At 37.7% G+C, this 23,507-nt stretch overlaps 1 protein-coding gene across 2 annotated transcripts; it reads left to right on the plus strand.

Annotated features, from left to right (window-relative positions):
- The first annotated feature begins 727 nt into the window (after positions 1–727).
- On the plus strand, positions 728–20,336 carry LOC132102722 (adenylate cyclase type 3-like). 2 transcript variants are annotated; one of them, XM_059507344.1, is made up of 20 exons: positions 728–1,680; positions 4,548–4,697; positions 7,017–7,147; positions 7,228–7,339; positions 7,771–7,898; positions 8,003–8,161; positions 9,580–9,745; positions 9,828–9,947; positions 11,321–11,463; positions 12,174–12,335; positions 13,172–13,259; positions 13,972–14,088; positions 14,288–14,547; positions 15,126–15,207; positions 16,433–16,591; positions 16,676–16,822; positions 16,903–17,019; positions 17,103–17,229; positions 17,312–17,436; positions 18,819–20,336. In XM_059507344.1, the coding sequence occupies exons 1-20, from the start codon at positions 1,006–1,008 to the stop codon at positions 18,999–19,001; spliced, it is 3,351 nt and encodes a 1,116-aa protein (XP_059363327.1). In that variant the 5' UTR covers positions 728–1,005; the 3' UTR covers positions 19,002–20,336. The 2 variants fall into 2 exon arrangements, with proteins under 2 accessions (XP_059363327.1, XP_059363328.1); XM_059507345.1 differs by having other exon boundaries at positions 9,831–9,947.
- Positions 20,337–23,507: the final 3,171 nt, after the last annotated feature.

Here is a 23,507-nt window from a genome sequence, read left to right on the forward strand (position 1 = left end):
AGTGTCGGGTCTGGTTTATCAGGACTGTGCCAGTAGTATCCACTTCTTCCATCCATGGAACGGGAGGTCGCGTGATTATTAATGACTTTTGGAGGAAAAAGACTTGGAATCGAGCATACGGTGGATTTTCATGTGTTTCACGGGTGATTCTGAAATTGCTCTTTGCCACAAATCGGACCGTGAATGTGATTATGGATACGTTACGGATAAAGGCAGCGCTGTATTTCCATTAGAAACGGCCAGTCTGCAGAGAGATCCACGTTTTCATCACTGAGATCTTGATTTGCACGTCTTGTGGTGGTTTCAGTATTGAAGATGTGAGGATATGTGTAACAGAAGGCAGCAGCGGTGTACTGTGAAATGCATTTCCATATTTCACACAGCACCGGAGCGCAACATGTATTTCCTGCGTGAATCCAGTGTGATGCACAGGAAGGGAAGTGCATTTTAACAGACTGTATCAGGCCACGATGCGCTCTGCGATCACGATCGCCTCTGTTTTCTCGATTTAAGCTGACATTCTGATTTTATTTCGCTTGTCACTGCATGTCATGCTGATCCTTGGCGAAACATCTGGTTCAATGGTCGCCTCACTTCCTTCCTGAGACCTGATGTTCTTCCTCCATGCGAGGGTTCATCATGGAAACCCACCGTGAGCGCTGCTGGACACCGAGACTGGACCCGAGACTGGAAACAGAGAGGCTGATGGATGTGTAAACAGCTCTCAGATAAAAACAAAGGCGTGCAGCTGGGGGCATTGGTTCGAGAAGCGCATCCCAAGTGCCAAAGCGTCTCTCTAGGTGCCAGTGGCACGAACATGCATGCAAGATCTGATTCGGTGTCTAAACATGCCAGGCATGACAATCAGGTGGCCGCTTCGGATCTGATCTCAGGTTTGGACATTGGCGAACACGTTTCCAGGCAATGTTTTCCCAGCATCCATTGCATTGAGACCCACACGGAGTGTTAGTTTTTATAGCATCTTTTACAATCAAGCACTCCAGAATGCACCGGAAACGGGCCTTTTCGGAGCCTGAGTATTCTGCGGAGTATTCGGCGGACTGTTCGGTCACCCTGCCCTCTGACCCCGGGCAGGCGGTGGGACGCACCCATGAGGTGACCGTGCGCAGCTCCGGCTGCTGTCTGTGTCTGCCGCGGTTCATGCGTCTGACCTTCGCGCCGGACTCTCTGGAGAACCTCTACCAGACCTACTTCCGGCGGCAGCGGCACGAGACCCTGCTGGTGCTGGTGGTGTTCGCAGCCCTCTTCGACTGCTACATCATCGTGATGTGTGCTGTGCTGTACACCGGTGATAAGCTGGCGTCTGTGGCCGTGGCGTCTGTGGGGCTGGCGGTGGACGTCCTGCTGTACCTGCTGTGCCGGTTCGGTCTGCTCCCGGACCGTGTGACCCGCCGCCTGGTGCCCTACGCCTTGTGGGTGCTCATAGCGGCCCAGATCTTCTGTTACCTAGGACTGAACTTCGCCCGCTTCCATCAGCCCAGCGACACGGTGGGCTGGCAGGCGTTTTTTAGCTTTTCCTTCTTCCTGACGCTGCCGCTGCGGCTGACCCCTATAGTGCTGATCACGGCCGTGTCCTGCGGCGTGCACACCCTCGCCCTGGGCGTCACCATCGCCCAGCAGCAGCAGGAGGACATCCAGGGGGCGGCTCTGGGAAGACAGGTGAGGAAAATGATGCCAGCAGTTTGGAGGAGAAAAGATGGGTCTCGAGAGGTTCCATGAAGAACCTTTCCATTTCACAAAATGTCCAAAAGGACCATACTTGGTTCCCCAAAGAACCTTCCAGTGCTTAAAAGAACCATGTTTGGCTAAGTGTGAAGAACATTTTAACAATCTAAAGAACCTTTTGGTCCTCTATAAAGAACCTTCTGTAGAATGAAACCGTTATGTATGGTGGGAAAGGGATCTTTAGGTTCTTTAAATGTACTTCATTCTTAGAAAAGCATGGGTCTTTTAAGAGCTGACCACTGAAAGGTTCTTTGGGCAACCAGAAATGGCTCATCTATAGCATCACTGAGAAAAAAAACCAAAAAGCACTTTTTGGTAGCTTTAGTTTTAAGGGTGTAAATGATGGGCTCATATCATCTCACAGTTCTGATCAAAGCCCGATTCAACCGATGTTAAAACCTGAGAACGTGAAAGACTCAATGACAACAATTTCTGGCCATCAAACAAACACATACTTTGTAGTCAAAAGGATGTATGAAGATTTGACTCCACATATATATATATATCAGTAATTTAGATATTAAATGGTTCTGATTAAATAACAAAAATATTATTTTCTTAGTCATGCTGAAGGGAATACGTCCTGTAAAGCCTTGTAGATTCAAGTGTCACCAGTATTAAAACCATTTTGATCACATAGTATTGTTAAATACTAATTAATAAGTGTAAATGGTACCTTCACTCATACTGGACTGAAGCTTTAGCTATATAGAAATTCTCTAATGAATCATGTTACAGTTGCACCTGATCTCATGCTACAGTCTAAAGAAAGCCCAAAAGACTTTGAAAACACCTTTTAACCAGCAGCCTAAAGTAGGTGAAGCAGATGTGATTCAACTCAAAGGCATCAGACCTTGAGTCAGCTGCAGAAAAACACTGGACATTCAGATCACGTTCATGACTGTTTTATCTTTGTTTGTTTATCATTTCAGACAGAGTGTACAATTGATTGCATTTCTTTTTCTAAAGAAGAGAAATAACTTTTCAGACGATGACAACACAATGGTTCAGTATTGCGTTTGAAGGAAAGCGTGGACGTTTCTGGTGTGACAGAAAGTAACAGACGCAAACTATTATTGTATCATTCCACGATTTTAGGTTTCCACGATTAGTTTCTTTACAAATACTCTGAAGTACTCGAAACCTCTGAACCTAAAGACTATCAAGTTGATGTTGTGTTATTTTCAAGACAAACATATTTTTATCCCAATAGTTGTTAAATAATAAATTAATTATACATTTGTTGTTTTCCCGTTTTTAATTTATATGCTTAATTGTCCACGAAAAGTCTTCTTGATATATATTCTTTTGATTTTGGGATGAAATATGACTGGACATGATTTGATCAGATTGGGCTGATGTCTGCTTCAGTCATAAGATGGTGACGGGGCCAGAAGGGCCGACAGGTGGCTGTCCAGCCGAGGTGATTCGCTCTTCACTCAGCAAGACTGTTTGTGCCCCGAGACGCAGGACGCAGGAAGCAGTTTATTCAAAAACATTACAGAGCAACCACCTGGAGATCAGTGGCTCATGAAACGTGTGGAGAACAACTGCAGGCTGTTTCAACCCCAACTCAAAACCAGCACTATTGATTGATTGATTGATTTGCACTTTGACCACCTTTTTTGTGCTGACAAAAAAAACTGTATTTTTTTTTAACTTATTCAATAACTAATTACAGTAATTTACAGTATTACATAAAATACTTACAGTAATTCATGATGATTAAGCATGTATTTTTTTATTATACCTACTGATAAATATAATAGTATATATGGCAGTAATTGTTCTGCCTTTTCTGTGCTTATTTAAAAAAGAATTACCAAATTTTTGATTACATTTTTGATTAAATCGGTCATTCACTTATTACCGTTATTGTTTTTTTTTGTGCTAATTTAAAAACATAATGCAATTTATTTGTATTTAGTTATTCACTTGTTACTGTATTTTCTTGATCATTTATCATGTTTTCTAAATTATATATGTAAACAAATCTAGCAATTTTACATAACGGTAGCTTTATTACCTTTTTACACGGATTTAAAAACACCAATGTTTTCATTTATTCATTCATTGAGTAATTTATGTATTTTCATGGTGATTATTTATGTTTTCTAAATTATATCTACTAATAAATATAGTGTTTATATATAACGGCAGTAATTGTCATTCTGCTGATTTAAAAAAATATTACCTTATTTTCTATTTTATTTTTTATTAAATCGGTCATTCAGTTATTACTGTTATTGCCTGTTTTGTGCTGATTTAAAAACATTATGCAATTTATTTGTATTTAGTTATTCAGCTGTATTCTAAATTAAATATGCAAATAAATATAGCATTTTTACATAACGGTAGCTTTATTACCTTTTGTATTGATTTAAAAACACTACAGTGTTTTTATTTATTTATTCATTTCAGTAATTTATGCATTTTCATGGTGATTATTTATGTTTTCTAAATTATATCTACTAATAAATATAGTATTTATACATAATGGTAGAATTGATTGTAGTGCCTTTTTTTGTTGATTTCAAAATAATATAGTGTTTTATAATTGACTTAGTTATGCAAATTCTCATGATGATTAATCATTTTCCAAAATTACATCTACAAAAAATATAGCACTTATTAGTATTTGTTGCCTCTGTTGTGGCTGATTTATTATTTTATTCCCATGATGATTCATATTTTTTTCAATATTATATCAACCAATAAATACAGTAGTAGTCTTAAAGAAGCAGACGCTGGGCGAGGAAGGCTTGTTTGTCATGTCATGATGGTGCTGTTGTGTTTTTCAGTTGCTGGCCAACATTGTGATCTACTTGTGTGCCATCACTGTGGGCGTCATGTCGTATTACATGGCCGACCGCAAACACCGCAAGGCCTTTCTGGAGGCTCGGCAGTCGCTGGAGGTGAAGCTCAACCTGGAGGAGCAAAGCCAGCAGCAGGTGAGAGAAACCACCAGAGTTTGAGCAGCTCCTTCACTACAGACGCAAGGTCTCGAGACACGCTTTTTAAAGTTGAACTTGAGCATAGCATTTTTAGAATGCAGTGTCATGCATGCAACGCTGCAAAAGACGTGAGACTCGAGCAACAATAGAAAAATGGAATTCATAAACCCTTATTTGTGTGTGAACGACCCCAAGGTGAACTCTGTGAATTAAACATTTAATGTAGTGAGGTCGTGGGACAACAGTGCTGCATGTTTGAAATGTTGCACAATGTGTACTATTACACATGTGAAGTAGAAGGAGTCATACTATATATATATATATATATATATATATATATTGAAACTGTGTACAGTGTTCAGAATAAAGTAAGGTAATATTCAGTTTCCAACATAGCTAGTCATTATTTTTGCAGTTCTGTTTGATCCCACTAGTGGTGCAGAAATCACACACACACTTTACCTTTGAATAATACATGAGAAACATCAGAAACTGATAGAAAGTTTGACAAACAAATGAAAAGTAACACATTGAATTAAAGACTGAAATTGTATTTTCTTGTAAAACTTTTTTTTTTTTAACAAAAAAACTTCTGGATATATATTTCTGGTTAGGGGAAAACAAAATCAAATGGCAGTTTTGTTGTGAGAAAAATTGTGATTCTGATTTAAAATATGATTTAAATATTTTTTTAATCCAGGTTTGCCGTTCTTGTTTGCAGGGACACACAATGTGTCCAAAGTGTTGTGATTATATATAAATATGGCTTTAAAAAATACATAAATAAAATATAATTTGTAATACTTATTTACTAAATAAAAAGAAAATAAATAATACTATTTCCATATTTCACTGTAAAATAAAAACTAATATTTAAAAAATAATATGATACTCATCACAGCTGTGAAACTAGAATACTAATATTTATGTCTTAATTTCTTCACTTGCAAGCTTTTTAATGTTTTGACGGAGAACCGAAGAAGCTTCTCTTTTGTCAGTTAGCATGTTTGGGGAGATAGTTTTGTTTCCAAAGGCACGCAGCGTCTGTTGAGATGCTGCTGGTGTGCAACTGAACACAGTGCTGCGCTTCACTCAGAAACACACAGATCGAGGGCCCTGTCATACACCCGGCGCAATGCGACGCAAGTGTGTTTGCTAGTTTCAGTCCGGCGCCGTTCGCATTTTCCCATCCAGCACCTCGTCGTTTAATTAGCAAATGCATTTGCGCTAATTTGTGCACCCAGCTGGTCTAAAAATTAGGTGTGTGCATTGCTGGCAGATTGCTATTTTAAGGAGCTGAAAATAGATTGCAAAATAGACCGACTCAAACCTGGTCTAAAGTCTGGCGCAATGTTTTTTCTACACGCTGCTTATTAAACACAGGGCACACAAACATGCCAAATATTACAAGTTAAAGGATTGCAATGCATAAGAATTTTTTGTAGGCTAATTATATATATATATATATATATATATATATATATATATATATATATATATATATATATATATATATATATATATATATAAATGCCTACACGTCATAATGGATAGTCATGTAGCAGCTCTGTTTCATCTCGGAGACTCGTTCTGTCTTTGCTCTTGCCAAATTCTGCCGTGTAAATAGCAAATCCGTCATGGCACGAGCTCTGTGTGGACTGTGGCCTGCTGTGAGTGGACTTGTTAACAGCTCAGGTCATGGTTAGCATCGCTGAAGTGTCTTAAACATACATATATTTGTGCACTGTATCCATAAGAGATATTAATTTGCATTTCTTTTTCTTTTAACGTATTAATTGTGGTCAGTGTCTGTTTGCTGTGAGGTCATTTGTAGTATAAAGTTGACACATATTGAATACCGTTAAGAAGTTTGGTAAGATTTAAACAAAGCAGAGCTACGCTCACAAACGCTGCGTTAACAGGCATATAGCATGCAAGTCTTCTTTCAGAAATAGTGATATAAAAACACCCGTGCCTAGTTTTGATATTTAAACATATAAATGTAAGGAATTATTATTATTAAACGTGCAGTACATAACGTTACTCATGTTTATTCAACGAAGCCTTTTTGAAAATCGATCAGTTTTAAAATTGTGGCGAGTCTCCAAAAATAAATAAATGTATGGGAAACACATCCCGCAGCACAACCACCTGACCCCAACTTCAGTCTACTCATCACCTTGACTTTAACTACGTTTGTAGAAGGCACCGCAGCCAGACCGATATACACAACACAGACCGGAAGTTATCTTAGGTCCAGGCGCGTGCGCCCGATGAAACCGTCTATTTAATGAGTGGTTGTCCTTCTGCGTACAGGAGCGTCTCCTGCTGTCCATCTTACCCAAGCACATCGCAGACGAGATGCTTCAGGACATGAAGAAAGAAGCCAGTCAGAAAGAGATGCAGCAGTTCAACACCATGTACATGTATCGGCACGAGAACGTCAGGTCAGTGTTTCAGTAAATCAGGGCGAAGCTTGATGTCGTCGTTTGCTGATTGTTTGACTCTGACTGTGTTTGTGTTGCAGTATTCTGTTCGCAGACATCGTGGGCTTCACTCAGCTGTCCTCGTCCTGTAGCGCGCATGAGCTGGTGAAGCTGCTCAACGAATTGTTCGCCCGCTTCGACAAGCTAGCAGCCGTGAGTTACTGCTATATGCATTCATGTTTTCTTAGCACACATTTAGTCCTTTTTAAAGATGCAATCATTTTTGGTGACTAATGATCTTAAGATGCATAGTCCAGCAGTCGAGTTTAAAGTAAAAATCACATTGATGGGAAACAGCAGTGTATGTACTACAGCTTATTTCAAACAAATATTAAAATCCAAATGAAATCCTGAAGAGATAAAACATTATGAATGACATAGTCAAGTCTCCCTTTTAAATGAAACGGATGCCTTTCTTCAGCAAGGATGCATTTAATTGATCAAAAGTGACAGTGAAGATATTTATAATGTTAGAAAAGATTTCAAATAACCAAGACGGCTGAAAAAGTGACACACGTTGTTGCTCTCAATTGACGCTCGGTTAACCATTGATGAAGTCTAAGTCTAAGATGCTCTACCTTTAGAAATACCACCAGTTGAGGATCAAGATCCTGGGCGACTGCTATTACTGTATTTGTGGCCTTCCAGATTACCGCGATGACCATGCGGCCTGCTCCATCATGATGGGTTTGGCCATGGTTAAGGCCATCTCGTGAGTGATGCATGCTGGGAATTACTGACTGCTTCAAGACCATGACTTTGAAATGGCTTGAGCTGGGTGTGCCTGAGCGTCTGACACATTCATCTTGGTTTCAGATACGTTCGAGAGAAGACGCAGACGGATGTGGATATGCGTGTCGGGGTGCATTCTGGGACGGTTTTGGGCGGCGTGCTGGGACAGAAGCGCTGGCAGTATGACGTGTGGTCCACTGACGTGACGGTGGCCAACAAGATGGAGGCAGGAGGGATACCTGGGTAAAATCCTGCACCTTCTCCGGTTGTTAGCTTCTGAATGCTAGGGGAAATTCACTAGCCATCCATTTATGAAAGGATCAAGTGTGAATGCAGTCCGAGGAATGACTCAGATAAGTGTGAACGTGTCTGGCTGTTCAGGTCACATATGTAAACTTTCCTCCGTCTGAGCTCTGGAAACATCTGGAGATATGTTCGATTATTAAACTCTGATCTGTCATAATCATTAGTAAGACCCGACTGGAATGAGACCCGCGCTTGATCATACTGAATGTGCACTTGTTGCTTACTCCAAATCTTAAAAGTGTATTTAAATGTACTCAATTTCAACTTCATTACAAATGTGTAATTACAAATATTTAAATACATGACAAACAAGTTTCAATAGAAGTGACTGAAGTATATTTTAGTTTATCATAAATTCTTGTCAGCACATTCAGCAGTAACACTTTAGCCATATTTCAAAGACAGTAGAAGTAACTAGAAAAAAAGTTTGTTGAGACTAACTTTAAGTTGGCTTGAGAAAGCCTGACCAGAAAGTTTGAAGAAGTTTAAAGAAGTTCGAAGTTTAAAGTAGTTTAAAGTTAGATTGATAGATTAGTTGAAAGAAAGAAAGATATATTGGTTAGAAAGAATGATAGATTAGAAAGAAAGATTAGTTAGTTAGAAAAAAAATGGATTAGTTAAATAAAAGAAAGATAGATTAGTTAGAAAGAAAGATGGATAAGTTAGAAAGAAAATAAAGAAAAAAGAGTAGAAAGAAATAAAAAGAAATATTAGTAAGAAATAAAGAAAAAAAGAAAGATTAATTGTAAGAAAGAAAGAAAAAAGAAAGAAAAATGAAAGATTAGTTAAATAGAAAGAAAAAAGAAAGATTTATTAGAAAGAAAGAGAAAGAAAGAAAGAACGAAAGAAAGAAAGAAAAAAGATTAGTTAGAAAGAAAATAAAGAAAAAAGATTAGAAAGAAAAAGAAAGATTAGTAAGAAAGAAAAAAAGAAAGATTCATTGTAAGAAAGATAAGAAAGAAAGAAAAAGGAAAGATTCATATTAAAGAAAGAAAGATTAGTAAGAAAGAAAGAAAGAAAGAAAGAAAGAGAAAGAAAGAAAGAAAGAAAGAAGCTGTTTGATGGCACTCAGTGGGTTGCATGCATCAGTCCAAAAGAAGTGAAATAAAAAGTGTCCATCCATTAAAAAAATAGCATGTTGCTAGCATGATTAGCAAATGACTAGCATGTACTTAGCATGATTAGCAAGGTATCTAACACTTAAGTCCTACTTAAGTGGCTCAGAAAATGGATCCTGAAGCCGTTTAGTGAACTTACAGGGTAGTTTTCAACAGCTAAGCAGCAACATTGTGTGTGTCCTGAGTGAAGCAGCTGGTTGTGTTGGCCAGTAACACACTCAAACGTGTGTCTGATAGGCGAGTGCACATCTCCCAGAGTACCCTGGAGTGTCTTCATGGAGAGTTTGACGTGGAGCCGGGGAACGGAGGAGACCGCTGCGAGTACCTGAAGGAAAGGGGCATTGAGACGTATTTGGTGGTGGTGCCCAAGGGACCCGTGAGCAAGAGCAACATCAATGGAGTAGTGAGTGTCGTTTCCTGTGTCTGTTGTTTCTGTTCCTCTGTGTGTCTCTCATTCTCACGCTCTCACCGCTGGTTTCCTCCAGAAGCTGTCGGTGACGTCGTCTAATGGGAGTTCTCCGTTGCTGATCAACACTACGGAGTGTAACGGGAGCGTCCACACGGCCTGCACCACACCGGAGGAGCCGGAGGAGCTGGACACACGCGTAATGACACCATGATCTCACACACTGACATCTGGAGCTGTCCTGAACACTATCAGTCTGTTTAACTTCTTTACTTAATGATAGATTCAAGTGGCAAAGGATTTCGCTTCAGTCCCTGAAAAAGCTCTGTCAGTAATAATAATGCTAGGTGAAAATTGTATATTATTAACTTCTTTTTAAAAAATATTAGCATAAAATAGATTTTGAATGGTATTTAATTAACTTTAAAACATGTTCCACTTATTTAACTATTTGTGACCCTGGACCACAGTCATAACCAGAGATTTATAAATCATCTGAAAGCTGAATAAATCATCTTTCCGTTGATGTGTGGTTTGTTGGGATATTGTTGGGCAATATTTGACTGAGATACAACTATTTGAAAATCTGGAATCTGAGGCAGCAAAATAAAATCTAAATACTGAGAAAATCATCTTTAAAGTTTTCCAAATGGATTCTTAGCTATGCATATTACTCATCAAAAATCTAGTTTTATACATTTACAGTAGGAGATTTACAAAATATCTTCATGGAACATGATCTTTAATTAATATCCTAATGATGTTTGGCATAAAAGAAAAATCAATCATTTTGACCCATTCAGTGTATTTTTGGATATTGCTACAAATAAACCCCAGAGACTTCAGACTGCTTTTGTGCTCCAGAGTCACATTTGTATTAAAGTTACAGCGGAATACCATTTAAAACCTATTTTACCCTAAGATAACAAAAAAAAAAGAAGAAGTGATAATTATTTTGCAAAATATTTCTGTTTCAAATAAAACAGAATTTATATTAATCAAATAATCCTGAAAAATAAAATCTACCATGGTTTCCCCAAAAATATGAAGCAGCTCAACTGTTTTCAACATTAATAATAATCAAATCAGCAGATTATAATGATTTGCATGTAATCGAAATGGAAATAATTGCTTTCTTATTTAAAAATGTGTTTAATATCTGTTTTTGTATGTTGAAATAATTAGTTTAAAATAGCAAAGGGTTTCACATTAGTCTCTAAAAAAATGTATGCATGAATGAATTTGTTAGTTATAAAAATCGTAAAAAATATATATATAATATAGCCGCTTGCGATGAACATGTTACCACCCATTTGGCTTCCGAATTCTATTGCATTTCTTAGCAAATCAGAAAAAAGGGGATTTATTACTGTAAAATTACAGGACTGGTATCGAAACGGCCCTTTATATGATATAGTTCAACATGTTTATGTATTAGCATAATACAAAACATCAGACAAAAAACTACAACAACAACAACTTGAATAATTGTGCCAAATAATTGCAACTATAACGATCCCATATTTCGGACCCATTCTTCTGAACAGTGAATGTGTGTGTGTTTGGTGGTAGGTGGTGAACCCCTCTTTTCCAAACCCTCGGCGGCGTTTGCGTCTGCGTGATCTGGCTGAGAGAGTCATCGACGCTCAGGAGAACGAACAGGAGCTCAACAAACTCCTCAATGAAGCTCTGCTGGAGAGAGAGACAGTGCAGGCGTAAGCAGAGGAACAATTATGGAAATTATACACTCAAACATTCAAAAAACTGTATATTAAACGCAGTTAGTTGAACAAGTGTTTTTGACCAATTTAAGTAGGACTTAAGTGCATTTCATAATAAGTCTTCCTGCTAAGTGTTCCTGCTGAATGTACTGACAAACATTTATGACAAACGAAAACATACTTTTAGGACATTTCTATTGAAACATATATCATGTATTTGAATATTTGTATTGATTAAGTTGCAATTTAAGTACATTTCAAATATATGTCGACTAACACACTTAAGTTAAAATTATAATCAAGTACTTCATATGTGCTTTAATATATTAGTCAATGCATCAAAATAGGTGTTACTTTTTAAAAACATGACACAAGATAAATTTGACTTCTAATTTGCTGCTTATTAATAGTTAGTAAGGTAGTGGTTAAATGTAGGTATGGTGCAGGGTTAAAAGATCATGCTTTTAAGTGTTACCTGAACTGTAAAGTAAAACTTTTAATTTGGCATGATTACAAAGTGCTCTTTTTGAAAGTGTACTTAAGTGTGTTAGGAAACATGAAAGTGTCTCTCTTTGTTATTAATATTATATTATCTGCTAGTAGTTTTTTTTTCTTTAAATATACTTTTAGGATTCGTAGCGCACTCTTATTTTGCAGTGGTTGTGTTGAACAGCTGGATGTGTGTGTTTCTGTGTGCACTTCAGACTGAAAGGGAAGCACACTAATGGTCTGTCCATGCGCTTCACTGATCCGGAGCTGGAGACACGCTTCTCGGTGGAGAAGGAGAAGCAGAGCGGAGCGGCGTTCAGCTGCTCGTGTGTGGTGCTGCTCTTCACCGCCGTCATGGAGGCGCTCATTGACCCCAGGTCAGTTAACTAGTAACACATCAGCCCGCTATTTTAGCAGCCACAGGTCAACGGAGGCCAGTCCTAATCTGTTTACAGTTATATCAGCATCTGTTTGTTGGTCCAAAAATAAAGTCCTGATGCTGTTTGGCGTTTTCCTTTGTCTCCGACCTTCACTGAAAGCTGGGTTTCCTGATTCAGTTAGATTCTGATTTGATTTCGATTCATCTGTCACTTCAGCATACTTTAGTTAATTAATACATTTAATAAATACATTGGGAACACTTTAGAATAATGGTCCATTAGTTATGTTAGTTAACATGATCTAAGCAAGAACTATCCTTCTACAGCATTTATTAATCTTAGTTGATGTTAATTTCAACATTTACTAATGCATTATTCAAATCAAAAGTTATGCTTGGTAACATTAGTTAATGCACTGTGAATTAGCATGAACTAACAATGAAAAACTATATTTTCATTAACTAACATTAACAAAGATGAATAAATACAGTAATAAATGTACTGTTCATTGTTTGTTCATTAACATTAACTAATGGACCATTATTTTAAAGTGTTACCAATACATTGATTTATTTAGCTTGATTCAGCAATAATAAATCATATTTTACAGTTAATTTACCTTACCGTTTTTTATTTAATTTGAGTTTTATTTATACTTTTAAGATTTAAATACAATATAAAATAGAAATCAAACACGATCTTTTTCACAAGTGTTTTAACAGCATTACGCTAGGAATGGCCATGTGTTTCTGTATTGCTGTATTACTTTGATTCTAATGTTTTTGTGTCTTTTTTTTTCCATCTTCCCCTGTCTGTGTATTTTTGTTCTGCAGGTTGGTTGCAAACTATGTGACTCTGGCTGTAGGTGAAGTCTTGCTTCTCATTCTTACTCTCTGTTCGCTGGCAGCCATTTTTCCTCGGGTGAGTTACTGTTATAACTCCTTCCTCCACCAATCACATGCTTAACACGTGTGCTTGGTTTCGTACGTGATGTGAATTTCTTGTTGCACTCAAAAATACAGTAGTAAAGTTGTTTCCAGCTTTTGTTTGGTGTCAACTTTAACATGTTTAATGCTAACATCAGGTCCTTCTCTCTATGAGGTTTCCTGAACATGCACAGTCATGCTCTCCATTAGTCGCGGATCATGATCCACGCTCTGCTGAGAAATCATACATTTCCAATGCACCCGTCAACTTCTGATGTAATATCAATATAACAAGTCACATGCATGAAATGTGGTTCCCGAGGCTCTTCCATTTACTGTTGGAGCACGCAGCAGTATATTCGACTCATCCTCATTAGTTAGGTCAACACATTCCCCATTGACTAATAAAGTTCCCAGTATTGATTCTCTCTCAAGCACACACACACACACACACAGATTGAGCGAGAACAGAGATAATGTGTTTCCGTAGGGAGAGACGGTCACGCACACGTCCACTAGGCAACAGATGAAGGACGCATGAGTCCGTATGGCTCTACTGAAGAATTTATTGATTTTTAAAAGCACGTTGCTGTGGATTAAATCGAACTGAACACATGCACACTGTGACTAGATCACAGGCCTTTCCTCTGACTTCACTGCTGTCAGAACAGGCAGACAACTTTTGCTTCTTTGTCTTGTTTCCAAAGGTATTTCCAAAGAGATTGGTGTCGTTCTCCACTTGGATTGATCACACGCGCTGGGCTCGCAACACTTGGGCCATGGCGGCCATCTTTATAGTCACAATGGCAGACATAGTAGATATGGTAAGAAACCAGTGAATGCGGTAGACAAAGTAATAACCCACCCACATTTTCATAACTAACTGTAATTTAATTACACAAACTGTAACGGATGAATTAAATGGACAAACATCATTTTTTAGCATCTAAAACAACGGAGAAAGCAACACACATCACGTTTAAGATGATGCTTTTGAAACCTGTGCTCCTGTGTCTTCTGTAGTTGAGCTGTCGTCCACCGGAGTCCTCCTCAAACGAGGCGACTCCGGTCACTGCGGCCGCCAGCGGCTGCTCAGAGAATCCCAAATACTACAGCTACGTCTCCGTACTGGCGCTGATGGCCACCACCATGCTGGTGCAGGTCAGCCACATGGTCAAGCTCACCCTCATGCTGCTGATCACCGGAGCTACAGCTGTGGTCAACATCTACAGCTGGAGGGACATCTTTGACCTGTACGACCTGACGCGCTTTAAGGACTACAGGTGGGTCAAGCACCAATCACAGCAGGGACTAGCAGTATTATCTCCAATCAGTGTGTGAATAACATCTCAAATCAAGAAGTCTGTTTAGCAGAGGGGTGTTGCTGCTGATTTAAAGTGATATTTCACCCAAAAAGGAAAATTCACCCTCATGTTGTTCCATGTCAAGTCAAGTCAATTGATTGCTGTGATGCAAAGCTGAATTTTCAGCATCATTACTCTTAGTCTTCGGTGTCACGTGATCCATTAGGAGTTATTAAAATATGCAGATTTGCATGCTTAAGAAATATTTCTGCTGAACACAACAGAAGATAGTTTTTTTTCATGCTATGGAAGTCAGTGGCTACCGTCGACAGTTGGGTTACAAATATTAATCAAAATGTGTTCACAAGAAGAAAGAAATTCATAGTTAACATCACATAAATGATGACAGAAATGTCATTTTTAGGTGAACTGTCCCTTTAAGTGATCAGACTTACTGACATTGAATGAGCCTGTTATCTCTAGGTATTAAAATAGAGAAATTCGGTTTTACATTTCAAGGTGATTTAATCTGTTTTGTTTGTTTGTTTGTTTTACAGATTTCATCTTGTGCCCTCCAAATATGCCATGAGTGTGATGATCTTCATCATGATGGTCAGCTTCTACTACTTCTCCCGACATGTGAGATTAACTTTTTTATCTTTCTTTATTGAGTCTCAAAAGTAGACTTTTTGAACAATATCCCAGCCACTCAAAGTCCAAAAAATGTAATGTTTTTTATCCCAAGTCTTCTGAATTCATACAGGAGTTATGTTTCAGGAACGGACCAAAATGTATGTTGTTATTTATGGAAAATTGTCAACTTTTTAGATCCTTTCAAATCAAATTATATATTATATGCATTCTGTCAGGTTTGATATCAATGGCATTTGTGACCCTGGAGCACAAAACCATTCATAAGGGTCTATTTCCTGAAATTGAGATTTCTACATCATCTGAAAGCTGAATAAATCTTCTCTCCATCGATGTGTGGCTTGTCAGGAGGACAATATTTGTCTGAGATACAACTATTCGAAAATCTGGAATCTGAGGGTGCAAAAAAATCATCTTTAAAGTTGTCCAAACAAGTTCTTAACAATGCATATTACTAATCAAACGTTAAGTTTTGATATATTAACAATTTACAAAATATCTTCATGGAACATTATCTTTATTTAATATCCTAATGATTTTTGGCATAAAAGAAAAGTCGATCATTTTGACCCATACAGTGTATTTCTGACTATTGCTACAAATATACCCCAGAGACTTTTCTTTAAAGTGCACTACATTTCAATAGTTTGGGGTCTGTAAGATTTTTAATGCTTTGAAAGAAGACTCTTATTCTCACCAAGGCTGCATTCATTGCATTCAATATTATTTCAATTTAAAATAACTCTTCTGTGTGAATATAGCATGGTGATAGAGATGGACATTTTAATGTGTTTGGTCTGGGAACAATAGATCTGCTACGCTGCTGCAGGATTGCCAATACATCCACAGACATGCTGCTGTATATGCTGCAGGTGGAGCTGGGGAAGGTGAAGGGTTTCTAAAGTGTGACGCAACTGTTACAGCAAGCACTAGATGAGTGTTTGAAGGTTGAGCAGCGAGCTCATTGGCTGCTGGTGTGAATAATGATGTGATTATATCAGCCTGTGCCATCTAGAGTCTCATGATTGAACTTTGTCTTTTAAAATGTGATGTACTGCTGTATTTTCAGCATCATTCCTCCAGTCTTCAGTGTCACATGATCTTTGAGAAATCACTCTAATATGCTGATTTGCTGCTCAAGAAACATTTCTGATTATTGTCAATGATGAAAACAGTTGTGCTGATTCATATTTTTGTGTACATTCTGGCTCAGGTGGAGAAGCTGGCACGCACGCTGTTCCTGTGGAAGATTGAAGTGCATGAGCAGAAGGAGAAGGTGTATGAGATGCGGCGCTGGAACGAGGCTCTGGTCACTAATATGCTTCCGGAGCACGTCGCCCGACATTTCCTGGGCTCCAAGAAGAGAGATGAGGTGAGAAACTCCTGCCGGTCAGCCTCCGCTTCTATATTTTACACAAATATTGTGTAAACCTCAGTTCACTTTCCTACGTCCCAGGAGCTCTACAGCCAGTCCTACGATGAGATCGGAGTCATGTTCGCCTCCATCCCAAACTTCTCTGATTTCTATACGGAGGAAAGCATCAACAACGGCGGGATTGAGTGTCTGAGGTTCCTCAATGAAATCATTTCGGATTTTGATAGCGTAAGTACTAGTAGTGTTTCACCCAGTTGTTGCCAGTCAAAGTAGAAGCACTGTTATTCGCTCACGTTTGTGCTCTTTAGCTGTTAGACGAGCCGCAGTTTCGCTGTATAACTAAGATCAAGACTATTGGCAGCACGTATATGGCAGCATCAGGAGTCAGTCCAGACAATAACACTAATGGTTACGCTTGTATGAAGGTAAAGACAGTACATACGAGTCTAATATATCCATCTAGTTCTGATGAAACAGAGGTAGAAACCATTTGTGTCCTTCCCGACAGAAAGAAGAGGTTTCAGAGCGGGAGCGCTGGCAGCACTTGGCAGATCTTGCTGATTTTGCTCTGGCCATGAAAGTCACGCTGATGAACATCAACTACCAGTCCTTCAATAACTTCATGCTCCGCATCGGTTAGTGGCCAGACGTCCGGCTGTGTGTGAACGACACAATGATTCACAACGCTTCATGTTTGGCTGTGTGTTTTCTCCATAGGGTTGAATAAAGGAGGCGTTTTGGCTGGTGTGATCGGGGCCCGTAAACCTCATTTTGACATCTGGGGAAACACTGTGAATGTCGCCAGTCGCATGGAGTCCACAGGGGTGATGGGGAACATCCAGGTGATGCTGGTTAGCTTGACTTTAGCTGAACTACATTTAAAAGAGCTTCCCATAAGCACTGGAGTGATGATGTATTTTTGTAGTCCAACTTAAAGTTCACATCACCATGTTTTACCCACCAAAACGACAGACAATAGGATTTTTGGATACATTTTTTTACAAATAATTAAAAAAAAAACAAATGAATCAAAATTAAAAGGCCAATTAAATTTAATTATAAACACTTTGCACTTTGTAAAAAAGTTAAACATTTTACTTTAAGGTACATTTTAAATCATTATATTTCACTTATCTTTTGTGCACTTATTTTGATGTATTGAATAACATGCTTATTTAAAGTTAATATATGAATGTATTAAGTTGCAACTTAATCATTACGAAAGTGTTTTGAATTACAAATATATTTAAATACATGACATACATGTTTCAATAATTAAAGTATATTTTAGTTTACCATAAATACTTGTCAATACTTGTCAAAGACAATAGAAGTAATTATAAAATTACATGTAAAGATGATCTTAGGTGGATCAAAAAAAAAAAAAAACTAAAGTTTGGCTAATTGCATTTACAATAAACAATATATTCAGTTCGCACTTACTATTATTTATGTAATATGTACTCTTTTTGAAAATATATTGTAGTGTACTAAAGCTAAAGATATAAACAAACAAAACAATAAATACCATGGTCATATGATTTTAACCTCATCACAAAGCTTCCAAAAACTCTTTCAGTCTTTATTTAAAATTTACAACCTGTAAATCATGAGTTACAACAGTAAGCAAGAGCGTGATTATAAACATGAGTAGATAAGTTTACTTGTTTGGTGTGATTATGTTTAATGTCTTGACAACCTCTGTAGTCACATTTAGCGATTTGTTAGCAAGCACCTTTATCAAGACTCGCAAGAAATCACAAGGGGGTTTTACTGATGTCTTAAGGCTCATTCACACCATGATATAACGATAACTATAAAGATAATGATATTAGCGTCCACACCACCGGATTATATTGTCTGTTTATTTTGGCGCACGCGTGTCTGCCACTTTAAATTCTCAAGCACATTACAGCAGGATGGATTTTGATTGGCTGTCAATATTTTTATTGTTCATCAGCTGTAAAAAAGTGATTCCAACGAAATTGTGCCTTTATCGTTATAGTTGTGGTGTGGATTCTGGTATTCTTTAATACTGAGAATGATTTTTAGAACTATATTTTTATCGTTATCTTTATCGTTATTGACTTTCGTCCTTGGAGTGAATAGGCCTTTAGAATAAAACCTGAGAACATTAAAAAAAAAAAACAGGACGATGCAACAGGAAGTAGAAATGTACAGTGACATCTCTGTATGCTAGCTAAACAAACTCTGCTTCCCCCAGGTGGTGGAGGACTGCTACTGCATCCTGAAGGACTACGGCTTCCGCTTCGTCAGGAGAGGACCCATATTCGTCAAGGGGAAAGGAGAGCTGCTCACCTACTTCCTAAAGGGACGTGAAAAACAAGGCTCCTTCATTAACGGCTCTTTTGTTACCCTGCCGCACCAAGTGGTGGACAGCTCTTGACCGACAGGCACACACACTTGCTGGCGCACACCTCACCTCATACCTCTTCTGCCGAGTACAGTGCTCCAGTAATTAGTTCTTTCAAATGTGTTTTCTCTATTTATTAGGCTGAGGGAAGAAACATTGAGAGAGACTTTCTGTTTATATAAGAGAAGTACTATATTATCTAAATTTTGGAGTTGTGCACAGAGATGAGTGTATGAAATAAAACAATCTGAATGATTGCTAAAGTGATAAACAGGTTGTCCTTAAACTCAAGCCACAGCGAATACATTAAACTCTACTGTATATTACGCACTGCGCTGCTCAAAGAAACCGACAAATTACCTATTTTTGTTGTTCTTTCATTTAATTATTTAATCCTTTATTTAAAGATTACACTGAAAGTCCCAGATATATCTGAATGTTTTGAAGAGCTTTTCCGAATGCCTGTGTAGGAAAGCATACTGACTGCCTTTGTCTCTTCTGAAAGTGTGTGTGTGTGTGTGTGTGTGTGTTCATGCATTTCTAAAGTCTAGTCACATTTTCTCTTTTGAATTTTAATAATTTATAATGGATGTACATGAAGGTTTGAAAGTCTGAGACCACATTAAATCATGGGTTTTAATCATAGACTGTATAAAAACAGGTTTTAATCCTGGAAATAACCATACAGTTCTTGGATTACTCATAAAATATGTAAAAAATAAGTTAATAAAATTATTATACTGTCAATGTAATTAGTAATGAAAAATATTGTATTCTAAAAATAAACAAAAGCACTTTAATTATTTGTTTCAGACATTTGGACCCCAGTATATGTTTTAGTGTTCCTCATGTGCCAAATACAAGCCACTATGTGTGTCAGTTTGTGCTACTCTGAGGACATGTGTGAGTATCACTGTGTGAACGGGTTCATTGTGCGTGGCATTGCAGGGATGAATGTTTCTTAGTTCAGAATATATTCCCCACAGTGTTTTTCCTCAAGGATTAGATGAATGTGCAATAGTTTATTCTTTTACGGCATTCTGCTCTCCATTACAGTTTTAAGAAGAACCCTCTTCTCCCAGCAAGTCATATTTTTATATTATGATGTAAAAGTTCTTATTAAAGAGTATTGTACACAGAGACTGGATCGGTGTGTCTTCTAAACTGGCCAGACAGTTCATTTATTACCAGTGTCAGGGACCTTCTGTGTCGGTAAGCAGAAATCCATTTGATTTTGAGTTTAAATGGTATATGAAGGCATGACTTTGTGGCCGATCGCTGTCGTTTGATGCAGGATTTTGCAAAAATTTGATATTTTTGAATTATGGATATGGAATAAAATGGCACTTTGAAAGATCTGTTACGTAATGCTGTCTGAGTCTGATTATTTTAAATGTGTTGGTAAATGTTTACATTTTAAATGTGTTTTTGAATTTCTTCGACATAATGGTTCCCCAAAAACCATCATTGCTGTTACCCTGAATCTTTGGTAACATGGTATTACAACACTGATGACAACAAAATAATACAAACAACACATATAGTTCTACTGTTTAGAGGTAGTTTGTTAACAAGGTTTGCATTACTAGCTTCCTAAAAATGGCTCTGGTATTTTACAGCATGTTCACAACACCTTGCAAAATGCTGTAAGTTAGACCAACATCCTCCAAAAGCACAAACAAAAAATAACACTAGAAAAAATCTCTTAAAATATTTGGGTAATGCTTTATTTAAAAGACCAATTCTCACTATTAACTCGCACCCTAAAGAAAGCAGCTCTGAAAATGGAGTGCAGCTCTAAAGGTAAACTAGAGCTGTCGATCATAACATACTACTAGAGAGACTGGAAAACTGGGTCGGGCTTTCTGGGATGATACTCAAATGGTTCAGGTCATACTTAGAAGGGAGAGGCTATTATGTGAGTCTAGGAGAGCATAAGTCTAAGTGGACGTCCATGACATGTGGAGTCCCACAAGGCTCAATTCTTGCTCCGCTCTTGTTTAGCCTGTATATGCTTCCCCTAAGTCAAATAATGAGAAAGAACCAAATTGCCTATCACAGCTATGCTGATGATACCCAGATTTACCTAGCCTTATCTCCAAATGACTACAGCCCCATTGACTTCCTCTGCCAATGCATTGATGAAATTAATAGTTGGATGTACCAGAACTCCCTTCAGTTAAACAAGGAAAAAACTGAAGTCATTGCATTTGGAAACAAAGATTAAGTTTTCAAGGTGAATGCATCCCTTGACTCTAGGGGTCAAACAACTAAAAATCAAGTCAGGAATCTTGGTGTGATTCTGGAGACAGACCTTAGTTTCAGTAGTCATGTCAAAGCAGTAACTAAATCAGCATACTATCATTTAAAAAACATTGCAAGAATTAGATGTTTTGTTTCCAGTCAAGACTTGATAAACTAGTCCATGCCTTCATCACCAGCAGGGTGGATTATTGTAATGGGCTCCTCACCGGCCTTCCCAAAAAGACCATTAGACAGCTGAAGCTCATTCAGAACATCTGAGCATATCACACCAGTCCTCAGGTCCTTACACTGGCTTCCAGTTACAGGAAGGATTCCAGTTTAGGATTGATTTTAAAGTACTTTTACTCGTATATAAGTCACTAAATGACCTAGGACCGAAATATATTTCAGATATTCTCACAGAATATAAACCTAACAGACCACTCAGATCACTAGGATCGAGTCCAAGAAATACCAAGGGTTCACACAAAACAAGGGGAGTCCACCTTTAGTTACTATGCTGCCCGCAGTTGGAATCAGCTTCCTGAAGAGATCAGATGTGCTAATATACTAGTCACATTTAAATCTAGACTTAAAACTCATCTGTTTAGCAGTGCATTTATTGAATGAGCACTGTGCTATGCCCGAACTGATTGCACTATATTTTCACTGTTTTTTTTTATTTTGTTTTTTTTATGCAAAATCATGTTCTAATTGTTTTTAAATTCATTTTAAGTAAATGTTTTAATCATTTTAAAAGTTTTAAAATTGCTTGTTTTATTTTTGTTATTATTTTTCTTCATGATTAATTTACATTATTTATGTAAAGCACTTTGAATTACCATTGTGTACGAAATGTGCTATATAAATAAACTTTCCTTGCCTTGCCTAGAGGTATTTCGTATTGCTTGGCGGGAGAGTAACCTATCCTACAGGAAAGCATTAAAAACTGCTAGGTCTGATTACTTTTTGTCTCTTTTAGAAGAAAACAAACATAACCCCAGGTATTTATTTAATACAGTGGCTAAATTAACGAAAAATAAAGCATCAACAAGTGTTGACATTTCCCAACATCACAGCAGTAATGACTTATGAACTACTCTACCTCTAAAATCGATACTATTAGAGATAAAATTGTAACCATTCAGCCGTCAGCTACAGTATCGCAACAGACAGTGCACTATAGACCCCCTGAGGAACAGTTCCAATCATTCTCTACTAAAGGAAGAAGAATTGTATAAACTTGTTAAATCATCCAAACCAACAACATGTATGTTAGACCCTATACCATCTAAGCTCCTAAAAGAGGTGCTTACAGAAGTCATAGATCCTCTTCTGACTATTATTAATTCGTCATTGTCATTTGGATATGTCCCCAAAACCTTCAAACTGGCTGTTACTAAGCTTCTCATCAAAAAAACACAACTTGACCCCAAAGAACTAGTTAATTATAGACCAACTCGAATCTCCCTTTTCTGTCCAAGATACTAGAAAAGGTAAAATCCTCACAGTTATATTCCTTCTTAGAGAAAAATGGTATCTGTGAGGATTTCCAGTCAGGATTTAGACCGTATCATAGTACTGAGACTACTCTCCTTAGAGTTACAAATGACCTGCTCTTATCATCTTGTGACCGTCGTCACTGATTTGTGGTTTTCTATTTAGTACTGGGGGTGTCGCTCTTGAGCGTATATACGGGGAACCAGGTAGGAAGTTATTTAAGGAAGTATGATTGCGTCTTTCTCGCTCTCTCTCTCTCTCTCTCTCTCTCTCTCTCGCCTTGGTTAGGCATGCGGGTTATTCCAGGTCATGGTCACACTAGTGCACGGTTTGTGAGTGTTGTGGTAGCCCGCTTTGCATTAATGTGTTCATACTACATTTAATGCTGCGGTCTTTTGTGTATTAATGCTTACGATTCCTATTTTGTGGAATGTGATTCCCTCATTGAATTAATTGAGTTTTTGACAGAGAGCTTTTTCCAATTGGTTGTGAAGTTATGATGGTGATGTCAATGCTAATTCAGGGCATTATATGTAATGTGTTTTGAGGAGGTTTTTGGTCTAGGGAGATTTTCATTTTATTTATGTTGGCGCTCGAATTGCCGATTTCAGTTGTAAATATTGTGTGATGTTATGAATTACGTTTCAGGCCCAGTAGTTTAATGAGTGACAAGGTAAGCTTAATTGTTGGAATTATTTAATTGTTTAATTATTTGCCGATTTATTTGTCACTCATTTATATTTGTAAGGTATTTAAAAGGTAAATGTTCCTGGGCTTGGCATTAAAATTGTGATT

Source organism: Carassius carassius, chromosome 24 (genome assembly GCF_963082965.1).
Source record: "Carassius carassius chromosome 24, fCarCar2.1, whole genome shotgun sequence".
Lineage (NCBI taxonomy): Eukaryota > Metazoa > Chordata > Actinopteri > Cypriniformes > Cyprinidae > Carassius > Carassius carassius.

Coding starts and splice junctions, on each gene's coding strand:
- LOC132102722 (XM_059507344.1), top strand. CDS start 1,006: ATGCACCGGAAACGGGCCTTTTCGGAGCCTGAGTATTCTGCGGAGTAT. Junction 1,681..4,547: donor GGGCGGCTCTGGGAAGACAG/GTGAGGAAAATG, acceptor TGTGTTTTTCAG/TTGCTGGCCAACATTGTGAT. Junction 7,148..7,227: donor TATCGGCACGAGAACGTCAG/GTCAGTGTTTCA, acceptor TTTGTGTTGCAG/TATTCTGTTCGCAGACATCG.